This window comes from Gossypium hirsutum, chromosome A01, assembly GCF_007990345.1.
Source record: "Gossypium hirsutum isolate 1008001.06 chromosome A01, Gossypium_hirsutum_v2.1, whole genome shotgun sequence".
Lineage (NCBI taxonomy): Eukaryota > Viridiplantae > Streptophyta > Magnoliopsida > Malvales > Malvaceae > Gossypium > Gossypium hirsutum.
Genome location: NC_053424.1, coordinates 119,293,393 through 119,310,429, shown reverse-complemented (window position 1 = coordinate 119,310,429; position 17,037 = coordinate 119,293,393). Strand labels below are relative to the sequence as shown.

Here is a 17,037-nt window from a genome sequence, read left to right as displayed (position 1 = left end):
ATAAATCAATAATTTAGTACCCTTATTATTATAATTATTTGAAAATTTTTAATAATTTAATGACCATTCTATAATTTTTTTTAAAATTAAGTGATCAAAATATAAATTTAATAATAATTTAATTACATTAGTACCCTTATTATTATGATTATTTGGCTCATCTAATGGAGTTTGTTAGGATATTATTATATTTATAATTATTGGCCCACTTAATTTCCATGTCCCTATCTATGAAAAAAGCTGAGGTTAAAATCCAGGGGCAATTTGGTCCTTTTTTAATTATTACATAATTGACTTAATTTTTTTATGTTATAGATTTATATCCCAACTTTAATATATAATCTTAAAGATAATATCTGATTTTTAGACACAATGTTTAAAACAAATAGCGTATCCAGAGAGGTTGGCAGTCTTTTTAGACCTTTTAGAAATTTTTAAATTTTAAATTAATAAAAATAAAATTGTATTTTGACATTTCTAACAATGATAAAAATTTGATTTAATTATTTAAAAATTATAAATTAAAATTTAATTTCGGTTCCCTTAAAAATATTTTCTAACTTCGCCCTAGTTTAGAACTACCTATAGCTCCTTTCTAATTTATACATAAGAGAATAATACAATTCAGCATGCTCGAACTTACATCTTCTTTACATTAATAACAATATCTATAACAATTAAGCTAATACTAAATCAAAGTCAAATCATTATTCTAAGTAAAAATAAAGCATTCAAACTTACACAAATTTTCAACTTCCAGTAAATTAAGCAACTAAAGCTATTTTTGTATATTATAACAAGTCCACGTGACGGAAACATTAATTATGAATAAAGAACTTTAATAACCCATGAGGGAAAACGTGAAACTCATTCACATTCATTGTCAACACTCAACAACACCCATCAATCTGTGGGATCATAACCACCGCCAAAATAAATAAAATCAAACAATCAATTTCATCCAACATAAAATATATATATATATAAATAAACACGACACTTGTTACGCCTTTAATTTATTTGTAGAATTAATAAAATTTTATATGCAATTTATCGAATAATTGTCCTAATTTTAACTTGAAATGATGTAATTTGTTCAAGAAAAATTTTAGAAGATGTAGATCATAAATGGGAACAAGAATAATTTTGGATTAAAAATTGAAATAGATTTCTTTAGAGTAATAAATTTCTTCAAATTATAAAACTCGTAAAATGACTATCCGATGGGATAAAACTATTTCGATTGAAATAATAAGCGCAATTTCCATACTAGTTCTGAAAATATAAAAACAAATAAATTTCACAATTAAACTACCATAATAGAAAGGAACAGATCAAAATAATTTAAAATTCAACTAACCAAAATTAATTTAATCCGAAATCAATCAGACTCTCTCAATCGGAGTATACCATAATTTCAAATCATTTTGTTTCTTATTTATCCTTTAATATCTTAATATATTTCCTTAAAATGTTGAGACAATTTTAATTTAATGTCTTAAACTAAATTGTGAAGCAAACTAAAAGAGCATTGAGAACTGAGAACTTTGGTAATATTACACAATACCATTCGTGAAACACTTACGTAAAACATCAAATAGTAACACACAGTTATATAATATGATCATACACACATACATATATATATATATTAATAACTATCTATTAGATTCCGAAAATTCAACTTGTGTTTTGCCACATGGACCGTAGGTCCTAATATAAAGCCTATACTCATCGAACGTCATGGGACTGTATAGCGCTGGCCGGTCCTCACTTACAAGCTCCTTGGCTGGTTCAATGAGTAGATCACTCTTGGGGTTGTAGAAGAAAGCTAGGGAAACTCGATCTTTCGCTGAGTTCACAATCACACGATGTTCAACACTCTTGTAAATCGCATTACTCATCACCTAAAACATAAACAAGATTCACACCCCATGCTCAATGGTAAATATAGGGATTAAATTATAAAATTTTACAAAAGAAAATGAAACCTGAATCTGGTCTCCAACGTTAACGATGAAAGCATTGGGAACGGGTTTCACAGTGATCCACTTGCCATTTTTACGAACTTGGAGACCAGCAACGTCGTGGTCGGGGAGGAGCAGAGTCAGGCCACCGGGATCCGAGTGGGACGAAAGGCCTAGTGTAAGGTCAGGTTGAGGACACTTTGGATAAAAATTGACCCGTAAACAAGCACCAATATCTTCTCCACCAAATGCATTTTGTAGATAATCTTCTTTTAATCCAAGACTAATAGACATGGCCTTGAGAAGCCTTCCACATAGTTTTTCAACTTCAGCACCATATTCGGAAATCAAATCCCTACATCCGAAATTTTAACAGGACTAGTTCAGTATTACTATTGCAGGTACCATATAATATTATAAAATTACATAATACATATACCTTTTTTCACTTTTCATCAAAATATAGTCTACTATGCCGAACAACAAAGTTAATGTCTAGGGTGAATTGTTCTTTCTAAACTTTGAAAATGACCAACAATCACATAAAGCTTAATAAAAAAAATAGTATTAAAGGGTCAAAAATAAACATCTCTAAATATTTAGGACGCAGCCATGCAATTATGGTGGTCTGAATATATATATATTCTGACCAAATCTGGATTACTTTGACGTTGTTTTGCCATTAAGCCTAACGTACATAATACTGTATATAGTAACCTTATAGTAAAATCCCATATTGAGGTTTTGGTCTATGGTGGGCTGCTGGGAATAAAGTGTCAATAAAAATTTAATTCAGATTTAATGTGATTAAGGGTATTCGAGTTAAAAAGGAGTTGTAACTCACCTGCAAGATGAGGGCAGTGAAGGCCACTTGCTTGGATTCCTCAAATAAACAGGCAAATAATGAAGAAAAAAGTAATCACTCCAATCAAGGATAGCACCTTTCTGAACACCCAGCCGACTACCGTACCCTTCGTAGGTTGTCGGCGCGTTGGCGTATTCTTGTTTAACTTCAAGCGGTAAGTTAAAGAACTCACGCCACACCTCGCGCGTACGCTTCATCAGCTCATGGCTAATGCCATGGTTCACAGCTTGGAAGAAACCCCATTCTTTACACGCGCTGGAGATGAGTTTGAGGGTTTCTTCATGCAGGGTATGGTCATGGCTGAACAGGTTTTTAAGATCAACAACGGGAATATCAACGTGTTCTTGTTTCTCAAAACCGGGCCTGTCACTTGGCGGCTTGATATACCGCTCTGGAATAGCTCGTATGCCACTTTCAGACAAAGATTGAACTCGAACCACCGGTTCAGGCCAACTCTGAAGACAATTCATCATCTTATAACATTAATTCCAGGGTTTTCTTTTTCTTTTTCTGCAAATAAAAAAAAAACGAAGGAAGAGATAAAAATATAGATGCGTATATATATGTATAGGATTAGCTAGTGATGGTGAGAAGAAGAGAGGGAGTGAAGGGGTTTATATAAGGATTGGAACGCATTTTTCGGCGCCGTGATGAAGTTGATTAGCTTATTTTTTGCAATTTGCAACAATGAAAAAAAAAAAATAGGGAAGCAAACCAAGGTGCTTAAAATTTTCCGAGAAAATATTTTCATTCATGTGGTGAGAAATAATAGAGAAGACGTATAATGGAAATTTATCATATTTTATAGAATTTAAATGGTGGAAATGTTCCAAAAATGTAATCAAAAGTGAAGCTAAGTGTTTTAGGGGCTAAAAATGAATAATTTATTTTTAAAGGGCTAAAGTATAAATTTATCATTATATTAACTTGTGGTGTCTTAAAAGTTAAAAGGATTATATGAGTAATTTTTCATTTTGAAGGTGAAGGCCACATAATCTGCCCTTCCCTAGCTCCCCCCTCAATAGAACATTCATTTTTTTTTTGAGATGAATAGAACATTCATTTGTAAGTTACTTTTTGAATTATCTTAAAAGTTACTTCTCTAAATAAATGGAAAGAAAAAAAAATTGTCATCACAAAATCAGATTTTTTTTTTGTTTAGAATTAATATAAAAAAAAAAAAGCTTAGCATAAGCTTTCCTTAGGTAATGCAAATTAATAAGGAAAATTTGCATCACCACCAGTAGCGGAGATAGAAATTTTTTGTGGAAGAATAGAATTATATATATTTTACGTAATTTTATTATTTTAATAATTTATATCTTTATATTTTTTAAAGAATTAAATTAAATTATTATTATTTTTAAAAAATTAAAAAATAATTTTATTATTATTAATTTAAAATTTTATAAATTATAAAGTATCTAAATAAAAAAATTTTCATTTCAAAAGATGGATAGCTGGGAGCTCCTGGATCCGCCACTCACGACCACCACCACAAGTAGGAAGACGAGGAACTTTCTTTTCTTTTTTCATTAATTTAAATTACACACGTGTTGTTTTCGAGGACGGGACAGGAATGTAATATTCTGATTTTTTTATTGGGCCCACCTGGAATTTTTTATAGTGTACGTGTCACTCGTAGATACTGCCGGACCATTGCTTTAAAAGCAAATATACATTTTCTCTTTTTCTAGATTTTCATCCACTCGAAAAAACACGCATGAAATTTTAGTATATGTTAAAGAGTTGAAGGAAAACCTAACAGCTGATATTAAAATATTAGAGTATGGTACACTTACGTGGGTTGTTGAAAAAAACTCGTACAAAGGTTGAATATGGAAAATGTTGTCAGAATAGGGTAAAAGAATAAATTATTGTACTGAAAAATTATATTAAATTTAATTTTTAAGAAAAATTAGGACAGTCACAGATAATTTCATTTAAAATTTAACTTATAAAAAATTTAACGAGGTTATGTGAAATATGTTTACATTTTTGGATACTATTAAATATATTTCACTGTAAAAGGTACAAATAAAAAATTACAAATAAAAAGAAGGAAAAATTGCCTCATAAAAAAAATGATAAATTTTAGAATGATTTAAAATTGGAGAAATCATCTCTATTTATAATAGTATAAACACTTCACAACTTTATATTTATTTAGATGTGGGATTATGCTATTTCAAGAATAAAAAAATTTAAAAATATCATGAATGAATTTGTCTAATGTGAATAGGCTTATAATTTTTAAGAAATATAATTGTTTTAATATATTGTTTTTTAAAATGTAATGAATAGAGGTTTTTTTTTTTGTTGAACAATCTCATTATAGGTTTTGGTCCTATTTATTTTTTAATCCATAGCCGCTTAACTAACGTTCTCCTACATTGACAACAATACCCATGCCAATCGAACTAAATAAAATGGCAAAATAAGGGGATTTGTAGGGGCGAGAGGTCGAGGGCCATAGAATATTGAAACAAAAGCTGTGTTTTTCAACTTTTAAATATATGTAGTCAAAACTCCTTGTATCACTTAGCTTCCAACATTAATGAATTTCTTCTCCTTTGCCTGTGATTTTTTCTCAAAAGGATTTCCATATAAAATCTGTGTGTTTTATTTTTCCTTTTCTTATTTCTTTGCAATCATTCTATTACTATTATCGACGTCTATTATAACAATTTTGTTGTAAAACTTGGTCCAGAGAGGAGGTTATTGAGGCAAGTGTTTTTCAAGTGACTATCGAAGTGCTAATGGTAGTAGCCATTATGGCGAACACTACAATATACGTTGTTAGTTACTTTTTATATGTGAAGTTGACAAATTTTGAAACAAAATTTTTAAGCTTTAAAAGATTCTGATATTGTGAAAGTATGAAGATTTGTCTATGAAAATCAATCAATTTGAAGCAACTTATCTTGAAGGTTGGATCATATTAGATCCAACAATAAGATCCCTTAAATTGCGAAAAATCGATCAAAATAGCATTAAAGACATATCTCCAATAGTCCAATTTACATTTGACTTTATTATTATATTGTATTTTAGGTTAATAAGAGAATTGATTGTAACAACTCTCAAGACTCATATGTTTAAAAGGTTACTTGTATAGATTTTGTACCAACTATCGAGAATATTTATCTATTCATAATGGAATGTATAATCTTTTTATAAGTAAAATAGATATTTAATTATTAAAAGGATTATTTTTTTCCCAAACAAAAGCCAAACCAGTTAATTATACTAGCATATATAAACACAATCTTTGTTCTCTTGCTTGTTTAAACTATACACATATATTTAATCACAAAAGCCAAATTCAATGATAGCATCATATATGACAAATCTATTATTCATTACATGAATTGAAGTGGTTAATAGGTAATTTCACCCTATTTTAATTATATCTCTTAAATTATTAATGTTATAGCAGTATAATTTTTTATTATTAAAATTTTTGATTTAACCATTAAACAACATGTAAAATCTTATATGATATTCTTTAAAATGAAAATTTTAAAAAGAAATCGAAAACTATAATAAAAGAAAAGAATGAACCAACTAAAATTTTTATAAAAATATAAGGTTTTTACAATATATTTTTTTAATTTTTTATTTTAAATTATGTCATATAAAATCTGTCTCATTCATGATTAAATTAACAATTTTAATAATAAAAAACCTTATTAATATAACATTAATAGTTTAAAGGTGTTTAATGCAATTAACTCATTATTAACCAGTTGTTCTTCTCAATTAAACATTGATTTTAAGAAATTTGCATAGATTTCTTTGAAAGACATTAAAGAAATGATTGTATGAAATAGAAATATTGTCCATTTCTAATAATTTAATGTTAAGATAAAATTACTGATATGACATTAAAATATTGAAAAAGAGATATAGATAAAGTAGCATCGGTGTTTCATACAATCATTTCCCAAAAACAACATTACTCTAAAAAAAATATAAAATCTCACTTAAAAAACCTTCCATTTTTCCCTAAACCATTTTTGACATAGTTGTATGAACAGTTAGCAAACTACTTTTGACTAGGCAACAAAAACAAATATCAGTAGGCATGATTTTGATTGTTTGGGGGTGATTAAAACTGAACTCAATAAATAAAATAAATTTCAAACCAAATCCATAAAATTAAGTTCCGTGATGATTCCAAATCCAAAAAAATAGTGTGACACTAAAGTAAAAAAGAGACACTTGAATTATTCAACTTGTTTTTCTTCTCCTGTAAGATTTCAAAAGAAAAAACGTGGGCATTGGCAAATGCCGGCAAATATCAGTCTCTTCGTTTGTCCATGAGCTTAGCTCAAATCATCTTATCCAGGTTCATCAAAATGTCTGCGCCCCAATATTTATCCGCTGCATTGGATAAGCATGCCGACATACAAATGTGTATAGTTTAGTTTCTTACAAAACAGGACATGCATAAAGGTGACATAGATCATTAGTGTCAGATCATGGAAGCCAGTTACTGCTGTCAGAACCGACATTTTATGTCATAAAATGCATTGTTTTGGTGGACCTTGTTATTGGACATATATAATTATTGATCTGCTATAATCCTCGCCTTAGGTGTATGTCGACTGGTGTAGAAAAAATTTAGTTAAAGAGCACATTTATTTTGAGTGTGTACTAATCTTCCGTATTTGATATAGAGACAAGAACTGGTCTGAAACTTGAACGGTCGAAATTAAATAACATATTTTCTTAGTATATGCAGTCGACATATGCATAGTGTCTAATTTAAAATGGAATTCTAAAATATCGTATATTTTAAAAAAAAAAACTTAACTAATCTAATTAGTTAAAGTTAACATTAACTATCCTACCATTCCAAAAACTTAATTAAACCTAAATTACGTTATTTAGATGGATTCCAATTATATTCTTGATGGTTTACCTAGCTTACTGATATCTTGATGGTTTCTAAAAAACTCCAATATATTCTTTAGAAAACAAAGAGATCTCTATTATTCCATATACACCATGCTAACAACTCAAAAAGAAACGACTAAGGGACCCTATTCCACAACAGCCACCCAAGATTTTCCAAATTTGTTCTGACCCAATCCAAGAGATTATTCAAGAAAAACTGTGGGGTCGGCAGTTTCTTGGCACGAAGTACATCCAAACCTTTTTAGCAGCCGGACAGTCTCTAAGGACGTGTAGAATATCTTCTGTCTCATGGTGACAGACTAAGCATGACATATTTTGTCCAATCCCTCTTCATACATGTTCCATATTAGTAAAAATCATTGTTTGTAAACAAGCCATAAAAAGAAGTGAACAAATATTAATATTAAGTATTAAAGCACATCTAAATTTACATATTTTAAGTTATAATAATAATAATAATAATAATGTGAATTAAACTAAAACTTAATCAGTCAAATGTCGTATAATTGAATAGAAGTAGATTTGTAATTTGAATGTTAATTTATTTTATTTTTATATTATAAATTTTAAATCTATTTGTGTATTCATATTATTTTTATGTAATTTTTTATATTTTTGAAGTATCGTGTTGATAATATAAAAGTAAAAGTAGTATTCCTTAGATTGTATTATATAATGATTATTGAAGAGTGATTCACCCTCAAATTTTTTTTTTTCAGTTCTGAAGAGAGCGGAGTAACGTCTCACAATGCTTGAATAGGCAAAACAATAGCTGCTGGAGAGCTTTGGACATGGTCAAATTTGATCCATGACCTTTATAAGTATGGTACTATTTGGATTAACTACCCCAAATGCCACACTTCCGGAGCTCTCGTGGGAGTTTCTTGGTGCCTTAGTTGGAAGATGGAGATTGAATACCCATAGATTTAGGATTAATGGGCACAATTTTTTAGGAGAAAAATATCTTAATTAATGGTTATTTTGTTTCATTTAAACATTTGAAAACACTACTTGAGCAACTGCTAGCTAAAAATGCAACTATCGATAAGTTCGATAAATACTCCAATGTGTACATGCGTACATGCCCTACGTGCATGATTGGAGGAACATTGACACTAGACACGTTTGACTTTTTTTCGTGTATTGCATGTGTCTCCCATTCTATCAAACTTCGATATAGTTGGATCATTTAGCTAGGGTTTGCAATTTTAGTTTATCTTCATACTGGGAATAATTTATATTGTGATCAATGAAATAAAAGGTTGTTTTTACAAGAACGAGACAGATGGTGATTTGCCCTAGTTAGCACCCATTACTATATAAGTATTTAAACGCTTTTCCTCTTACAAGAAGGTAAAAATAAGTTAAATTATATATATTTATTATGTGCCTTCCATTTAAATTTTGAACATATTTGCAAGTCTCTTGGATCATACTAATTCAACCAAGGACTTTAGATGGATTCAATAAGAAATGGATGACCAATATGCATATGAACAAGTTGTTGATATATTCATATATAGTTAATATGCTTATTATCATAAATTCATATAATTGTGATTATTTTATTTTATTTTGTTATGGTGGAGGTTGTAGTGATATTATTGTTGTCGAAACTATCCCTCTTTCAGATGTTTTGAAATTTTTAATTTAATAAAAATGGGGGAATCGACTTTTGAAAAACAAAACATATGGAGTCGCCACCGATCTTTTTGTTTTGGGTGTGATCGGATCACCTAAAAATTTGGTTATTTTAATAAAAGATTTGCGATTTACTAAAACAATGACTCTGGTCTACGAAAATTTTAGAAAAATAGGCTCGGGAGTCGGTTACGCATGAGGAAGGATTAGCACCCTCACTACGCCCCAAAATTGGTACCAAATCAATTAAATATTGTCCTTATGTCTAAAAAAAATGTTTTTTGGAATGTGGCTCTTTTTAATAAAAGTTGAATAATCCGAGTTGATTGTCAAAAATCTTTTTGTTTTGACGTCCGAAAATTTATAATTTGAAATTAACAAGAGGATGCTAAACTATTTGGTCCAACGAAAAACTGAAACCCAGCACAGTAGGGCACGATCCCTCGAATTTCCAAACATCAAACATTGCCTCACCTTAGAGAATACAAGTGAAATACCGAAGAAATGCTCGATTATTTTGGAGAAATGGAAAAGCGCAACCCAATACGATAGGGCTCGATTCTCAAATTGCCAAACATCGAACATTACCTTCATTTTGAAGGATTTTAGAAAATGTGAGTGAAAACCTAAAGGAATATTCGATTGTTTTGAACAAACGAGAAATCACAACCCAGCACGATAGGGCATGATTCCCGAATTGTCAAACACCGAGTATTGCCTTTGTTTTAAAGGATTTTTAGAAGACACGAGTGAAACTTTGAAGGGATATTCGCTTATTTTGAGCAAACGCGAAATTGCAACCCAACACGTTAGGGCACGATTCCGCGAATTGCCAAATATCGGATATCGTCTTCATTTTAAAGAATTTCTAAAAAAATTGTGAAACTAGCTTAAAACGCATCGATTCGATTTGAAATAAGACGACATTGATCACGAAATTTGGGTTTTATAAAACCACATTTCAAAAATCAAGTGGAAAACATTAAATGGGGTAATATGTGTATGCATAAAAATACGACAATGAAAAAATGAAGGTAATACAATCAACTACAAGAACTTAAATGAATAAGCATAACTAGTTTGGAAATATAACTCAATTTCAACCATGCATGAAGAATAATTAACAAGGCCATATGAAACAATGAATAAATAAAATGCAACGGCAGTATATATGGCATAATAAAATTATTAGAGGCGCAAAATAAAATGCAAATCAAAGAAGCAACATGGGATAAAACTATTTCACAATAATGACGAATAAATGGACGTATAAAATATAAGTTGACCAACTACATGATGATTTAAATAATGTAATATAAAAGAATGAGAACGAAGATATATGACAAGACTTAATACACAAAATAGATTTATAAAACATATGTACATGCAAGTTTGTTATAAAAAGGAACATAAGATTAATAATAAGATATATATATTTTTAACATAGTCTAAAAAAAATTATACATATCCTTATATCAAAACGTTTAAAATAATAGACTACACAAATACCTAAGCAATATAATATATAGATCTACTCAAAGATAATAATTTTATAATTACAAAAAAATGAAGTTTCCAAAATTATTTCATATATGTATATTGAAAATACTTGATAAATCACAAAGAAAAAAGGGTTTTAAAAATAGAAAAATCCATTAAAGTAGTGAATGTATTAATATATATATATACATAAATTTAAAAGTAATTACATGTAAATTTGTATAGAAAATGATAATACGTATAGGTTAAAAATGTATGTAAGTCAAATATATATGCTATTATAGGTAAGTATAAAAATAATTTATATAGAACATATATACAAAACATATTATCATAGCAAAAATACACATTAAAATACATGGGTCTAATAATATATAGACCAAATATAAATAACGATAAAAATATATATAATAATAATTTAAAATATATGTTATGTAAGATTATATAATAAAAGACGAGAATAAATTTAAAAGACTATATGCGTAAAATAATATAGAATTAATAAGATGCATAGAATAAAATAATTTTACTATAAGGTATGTATACATATGTATAATAGCGTATATAAAAAAAATAAAACATTACAATAGTGGTTTTAAAATGAAATAAAATTATTAAAATAATTTACAAAATAAAAAAAGGGACAAATTATAAAGGGAATGAACTATTTAGATAAAATGGGGATCTAATCAAAATACAATTACAATAAATGGGCTAATTTATAAATAAAGTAATCAAAAAGGGGACCAAAGTGCGAAACGCACAAATGCGTAGGGGCCCAGAATGGAATTAATCCATGCCCTAAAACGCTGCGCACAAGCGCGGACTCGATTGCGAAATAGAGCAAATTATAGGAAGAAATTAAAAAGCAAAAAAAAGCGCAGATGGGCTGGTTTAAACGCGGGGCAAAAGGGAAGGACTTAAGAGGCAAATTTCCCATTCATGGGAAGCACGCGGATCCTCCCCGGGTCAGGTCACACGCGTGCGGGTCATGCCAGATGGGTCCATACGGCGTCGTTTCAAAGGCTATTGAACTTAGCCTGAAACGGCGTCACTCCATGCATTCAACTAGAAGGGAAAATCGGCCCAAACATCAAAGTATTTTAGCAAAGCAGACAAGGAAAGTCGAAACCCTAAGTACTTGCCCTCATTCAGCCGCCGTTCGACCTTTAATCCACCACGACGATTGATGGATAAAAGCCTGCGGTGGAGCCTTCTTTCTACTGGACTCCACAGTTTAATGACTTTAGCCACAAAGCCCTCTCTCCGCCTTCGATATCGACGAAGGGGATGGAGATCTCCAAGGCGCACTCACGAAGGTAAAGCTTTTGTCTCTTTTCTCTTTGATTTTTCTTTGTTCAAGAAAATAGGGGGAAACGAAAAAAGAAAAAAAAAGGAACTCGGAATCTGAATCTCACCTTTTAATTTCCTTTGTGTTTGGTATTTCAAATGTATTGATTGTGTGCCTCCTTTCTTACAACTGGTGAAATCCCTTGGCTTTATAGCCGAATCGGGGTAAAAATGATAAAAAATAAATCGAAAAATACAATATTCTTCGTTGTTTTGTTTGTTTTGTTGTGCGTTTGTCCGTTCTTTGCAGGTACAGGGTGCATGGCGCTCGGGTACGGGACTGCGCTGGCGCGGGCGTGGCTTCTAAAACATTAGGGCATACGGAGGCACGGAGCTGCTGTCCGATTGCTGTTGCGGCGCAAGAAGGAGGAGTGACCTAAGGTTACTGAAGTTGTTTCAGCTTTTGGGCTATTTTGGGCCTTGAAGCTTTGGACTGTTTTGTAAATGGGCTAGGGTATTAATTTTAGTGGACTGTTTGGGCTTGTAATAGGACACTAACTAAATGGACTTTATTTTATTCATTTATTTATTTGTAGATATTTTATATGTATATGTGTGATTGGGGTTTTAGCGGGCCCGGGCCAAAATTGGTCATTACAATTGTCATTGTGCCATTGGAAGAATACGAGCATGATAATTTTGGGAGAGGGTCAAGATCGCTAATAATCTTCTACATCGTCGAGTGATAACATATAAGTGAGTGAAATGATAGTTTAGATTGGTGCAAGATATCCAATAGGAGCCAATGAATCTCGATGAGTGATATCTCTTATATTTAGAGTTAATTTAGCATAATTTTTATAGTATTTTAGGAGGTAACTTTAGCATTTTAAGTTAGTTTTTATTATTTTTTATAATTTTTCGGATTATTTGTGTTTTATTTAAATTTTGATTAATTTTTATTATTTTTAGAGTTAGTTTGGATTTACTTGCTATTTTCATTTCTATATTGTATGTCACGGATATGGAAGACTTTAAGCATAGAGTAAAAAGCAGTGAAGAGAAGTCTTCCGTTACCGGAATTAATTTAGTATAGTGGAACACAATCTTCAATTTAAAAATTCTGATGGCAAACAGTTTGTTCCATCATATTTTCTACGTCTGATGGAGCAGCGCGATTAAAACCCTAAAAAAAGTGACATGATTTAAGAAGAAAAAGAAAGGAAAAGAGAAAATCAACGATCAAATCCTTTTATTTTATTTTTGTTTTTAGGCACTCTAGAATTGCATGCATAAATTTGAGTCAGATTCTTTAATATCGTACGATTCGTAAACTGAAATAACCTGTTGTCAAAATCAAAGAGCAACTAAACAAGTTAGAGTACAACCAATTGAGATGGTCCCATTAATCTTGAGAATCATGTCAAACTTGGAGGCTAAGAACAACTCTCTCACACACTTTCAATAAACTTTTTGACATTGATTTGAGAAGAGGTGAAGATAAGAATTAAGTTGATTTTCATAAATATATATATATATATATATTTGGTGTGGGGACCGATGTCATTGGCATGTAGTTGGCGGTTAATTTATTCAAGATAAAATTTTTGAAGCATCTCAAGAATCTAACTTATTTTAGGTTAAATGATTAACTATAAATCAGATTGCTCGACACTCTTTCTTTGAGTTCATGATCACACGATGTTCAACACTCTTGTATATTCTACTGCTCATAACCAAAAGCATTATGGTAACATTACAAACTTGATAGTAACTAAAATATAACTGTTAATACACTCAATGTTATTTCACTTGTGATTTATTGTGTGCCAAAATGAGCAACAACAAATAAGTGATATCCTTTTATAAGAATTATTGGTCGACAATTTTTTGATTTTGTGATAATATATATTTTTTAAAATATTTTATAAGCAACATAAGTGTCGGATTTTTATTTGCATTTAAGAAGAAAATTGTCCCTATTACAAAAAAGGGATCAGTAGTTTTCGAAGAGTCTTGGCCCAAGCATAATACTTGAAAAAGATAGGCATGGAGATAATGCTTTGTTATGCCACTTTACACACAACTTATGCAGAACTTTGATTAGTCGACCTCAAAGCTTATATAGATGATCTATTTCATGGGTTATTTATGGGAATTAAGTGAGCACATAGCTTCATAGTAAAGAACTATTATCGAGTGCTATTGTTTTACACCTTTGAGTGTTGTATTCACTTATAGCAGGTAAACTGAGTTGAGATAAGGTTGACTTAAATGTATAAAAGTAAGGCTGTATCGAATGATTAAGGGGTTGGGTTTAAATCATTTCTCTGTAAGGTAAAGTTTATAACGGGTTCATCTATAGGTAATGCCTCACAAACATAAGATGAGCTCTAAATTGTGTGAACTTCTTGATTGTGTTCATTATTGTTCTTTAGTTTCACTTGTTGTATAGTGTGTGACAAAATACGAAAAAACACCATAGCTTTTCAATGTTTCAACTAGTATTTCAATAATTTCTTAAGATTATGGATGAAAATTAAAACTTTAATAAAAGGTGATAGACTATAAGGGAATTCCACTTATTTGATTTAATAGTTTTGATTAAAAAAATGAAAATTTAAATTTGCTGATATTTAATAGGTTAAAATATGCTTTAAGTTTCTATCCTCTTTGTAAATTTTAAATTTAGTCCTTACACTTTTATTATAGGAATTCGGTCCTTTTATTTTTCAAAATTTAAAATTCAGATCAAATTGTAACTTTATTAAAGTTTTTCTGTTAGATTTGCTGGTGTGACATTTAAAAAAAATACTCACTTAAAAGCCATGTTGTTAGAGATTGTGTGATCCGAATTCCGTCACTTGTCCAAAAAATGAATATAGTGGGAAAATAAGGGGATCTGTGGGGGCGAAAAGTTATACAACACAAGTTGAATCCGCATAAAACTATTCTTCTTCTATTTGACTTTGATTAGAACAGGGTTTTTCAACCCTAAAATAGATGTAGTCAAAACTCCTATTGTATCATTTGTTTTTCAACATTAGTGAATTTTCTCCTCCTCTACCTGTGGTTTTTTTTCGAAAGGATTTCCACGTAAAATCTGTGTTTTTTCTATTCTTTTCTTTACAATCATTCTATCACCATTATCGACGTTTATTATAACACATGTAACTGAAAAAGTGATAGCTATAATGAACTTGAATTTGACAAAATAATTTTGACCTTGTTAACAATTGGACTTGAATTTTTAAATCTAAAAAGTAGAAATATTAAACTCTTTGAAATAAAAGTAGGACTAAATTCTAAATATACGAAAAATATAGGAACTAAAAACGTATTTTAACCTATTTAACAAAAAGTAATTTAAAACATATGTAAACATTTAGAATGAAATAATTTTAAAAATTTTAATATATTTTAAACAATAACGTGGACTTTTCAAATCCAATGTGATCCAAGTAAATTTTGTATGATTTAAATCTGTTCTCATTTGTCCCAAAGAAATAAATTCAATAAAAAGTAGTACCATGAAATAAATTATTTATTTTTAACAGCAAAGGAAAAAGAATAAATAAAATATTAATGTACCATAAATTAATAGAAAATGTCAGGTTTTTTTGTGTACTGAGCGAAGTGGCAGCGTCATGAAATTAAGTGCAACAAATGAATATTGAAAGAGATGAAACAAAACTAACAACTAGAAGGAACAGTGAGAAAAATGTATGGCCGACATCACTGGAACGTTACCAAACTTAAAAAGCAATTCAGAGATGGGGAAATAAAATCACGTGTCCAACATTGTACAACATCAAAAAGAAAAAGGCAAAAAGTTTCCCACAGGTCGGAAGTCACACCCACGTGATTATATCACCTCTCTTTCGTTGCCTTTACCCCTTTTGTTTTTTTTTTTCAATTTAGGCTAAATTATTAATACGATCACTTTTGTTTAATTCATGTTACATTTTAGTCATTTTTATTTGAAATATTACGTTTTAATTATTTTTATTATCGTTTTGATACGAAATGGTCACTCTGCCGTTAAGTTTTGTTATCTCTCAAATGATAGTTCGACGTGATAGTTAAAATGAGTTTTAAATGTCAACGTAGATGTTTATCAAAAATGAGAAAATTTATTTTTTTTTATGAAAATAGAGTACAAAAGTTTGCCCTAAAACCCAATTTTCTCCAGTTTAAAAAGAAGCAACAGTTGGGTTTTTTTGGTTCTTTGTCGTTCTGCTCTTCTCTTCTCCGATGGTAACAAAAAAAATCCAAATGTTGCTTCTTTTTAAATTAGAGAAAATTGAGTTTTAAGGCAAAATTTTGTATTCTATTATCATAAAAAAATTATAATTTTTCTCATCAAAACTAGACATTCACGTTGGCATTTAAAACCCATTTTAACTGTCACGTCAGACTATCGTTTGGGAGGTAATAGATTTCAACAGCAGAGTGACCATTTAACAATAACGTAACATTTCAAATCTAAATGATTAAAATGCAATCTAAGACAAACAAAAGTGACTATTTTAACAATTTACCCTTCAATTTATGTATAGGAATTATCCTTTTCTATTAATTAAGATAATTAACTTTCAATTTATACCATTAATTTTCTTAAAACTTTTCTTTAAAAAATACAATATTGTTTGACTTTTTTTGCTAAAAGTTTGATTGAATAACATGTGAAAAGAATGCCCTTCGTTAAAATTGAATATAATACAAAAGGAATAACGTGAATTTTCAATATAATATATACAAAAGGAATTCATTTACGTAATTTTTTTTTTAAAATTGAATTAATATTTAATATTTTATGTGATTCAAAACAACTATTACCAAAGTAAAGCA

General features: G+C 29.7%; 1 protein-coding gene and 1 long non-coding RNA gene across 2 annotated transcripts; one reads left to right on the top strand and one right to left on the bottom strand.

Annotated features, from left to right (window-relative positions):
• Positions 1-1,558: 1,558 nt before the first annotated feature.
• On the bottom strand, positions 1,559-3,616 carry LOC107958057 (probable 2-oxoglutarate-dependent dioxygenase At3g111800). Its single transcript, XM_016893711.2, has 3 exons — positions 2,812-3,616; positions 1,992-2,322; positions 1,559-1,907 (listed from the first exon to the last, which is right to left on the bottom strand). The coding sequence occupies exons 1-3, from the start codon at positions 3,303-3,305 to the stop codon at positions 1,659-1,661; spliced, it is 1,074 nt and encodes a 357-aa protein (XP_016749200.2). The 5' UTR covers positions 3,306-3,616; the 3' UTR covers positions 1,559-1,658.
• An 8,381-nt stretch (positions 3,617-11,997) lies between these two features.
• Positions 11,998-12,767, top strand: LOC121230673 (uncharacterized). The gene is made up of 2 exons (XR_005928743.1): positions 11,998-12,215; positions 12,497-12,767. It is a non-coding gene; the product is annotated as an uncharacterized lncRNA (long non-coding RNA).
• Positions 12,768-17,037: the final 4,270 nt, after the last annotated feature.

What these genes read in the sequence shown, in the direction of transcription:
- LOC107958057 (XM_016893711.2), bottom strand. Translation starts at nt 3,305, where the DNA reads ATGATGAATTGTCTTCAGAGTTGGCCTGAACCGGTGGTTCGAGTTCAA. An exon ending in TCACTGCCCTCATCTTGCAG is followed by an intron (nt 2,323 to 2,811) that starts GTGAGTTACAAC and finishes TTTCGGATGTAG; the next exon opens with GGATTTGATTTCCGAATATG. An exon ending in ACGTTGGAGACCAGATTCAG is followed by an intron (nt 1,908 to 1,991) that starts GTTTCATTTTCT and finishes TTTATGTTTTAG; the next exon opens with GTGATGAGTAATGCGATTTA.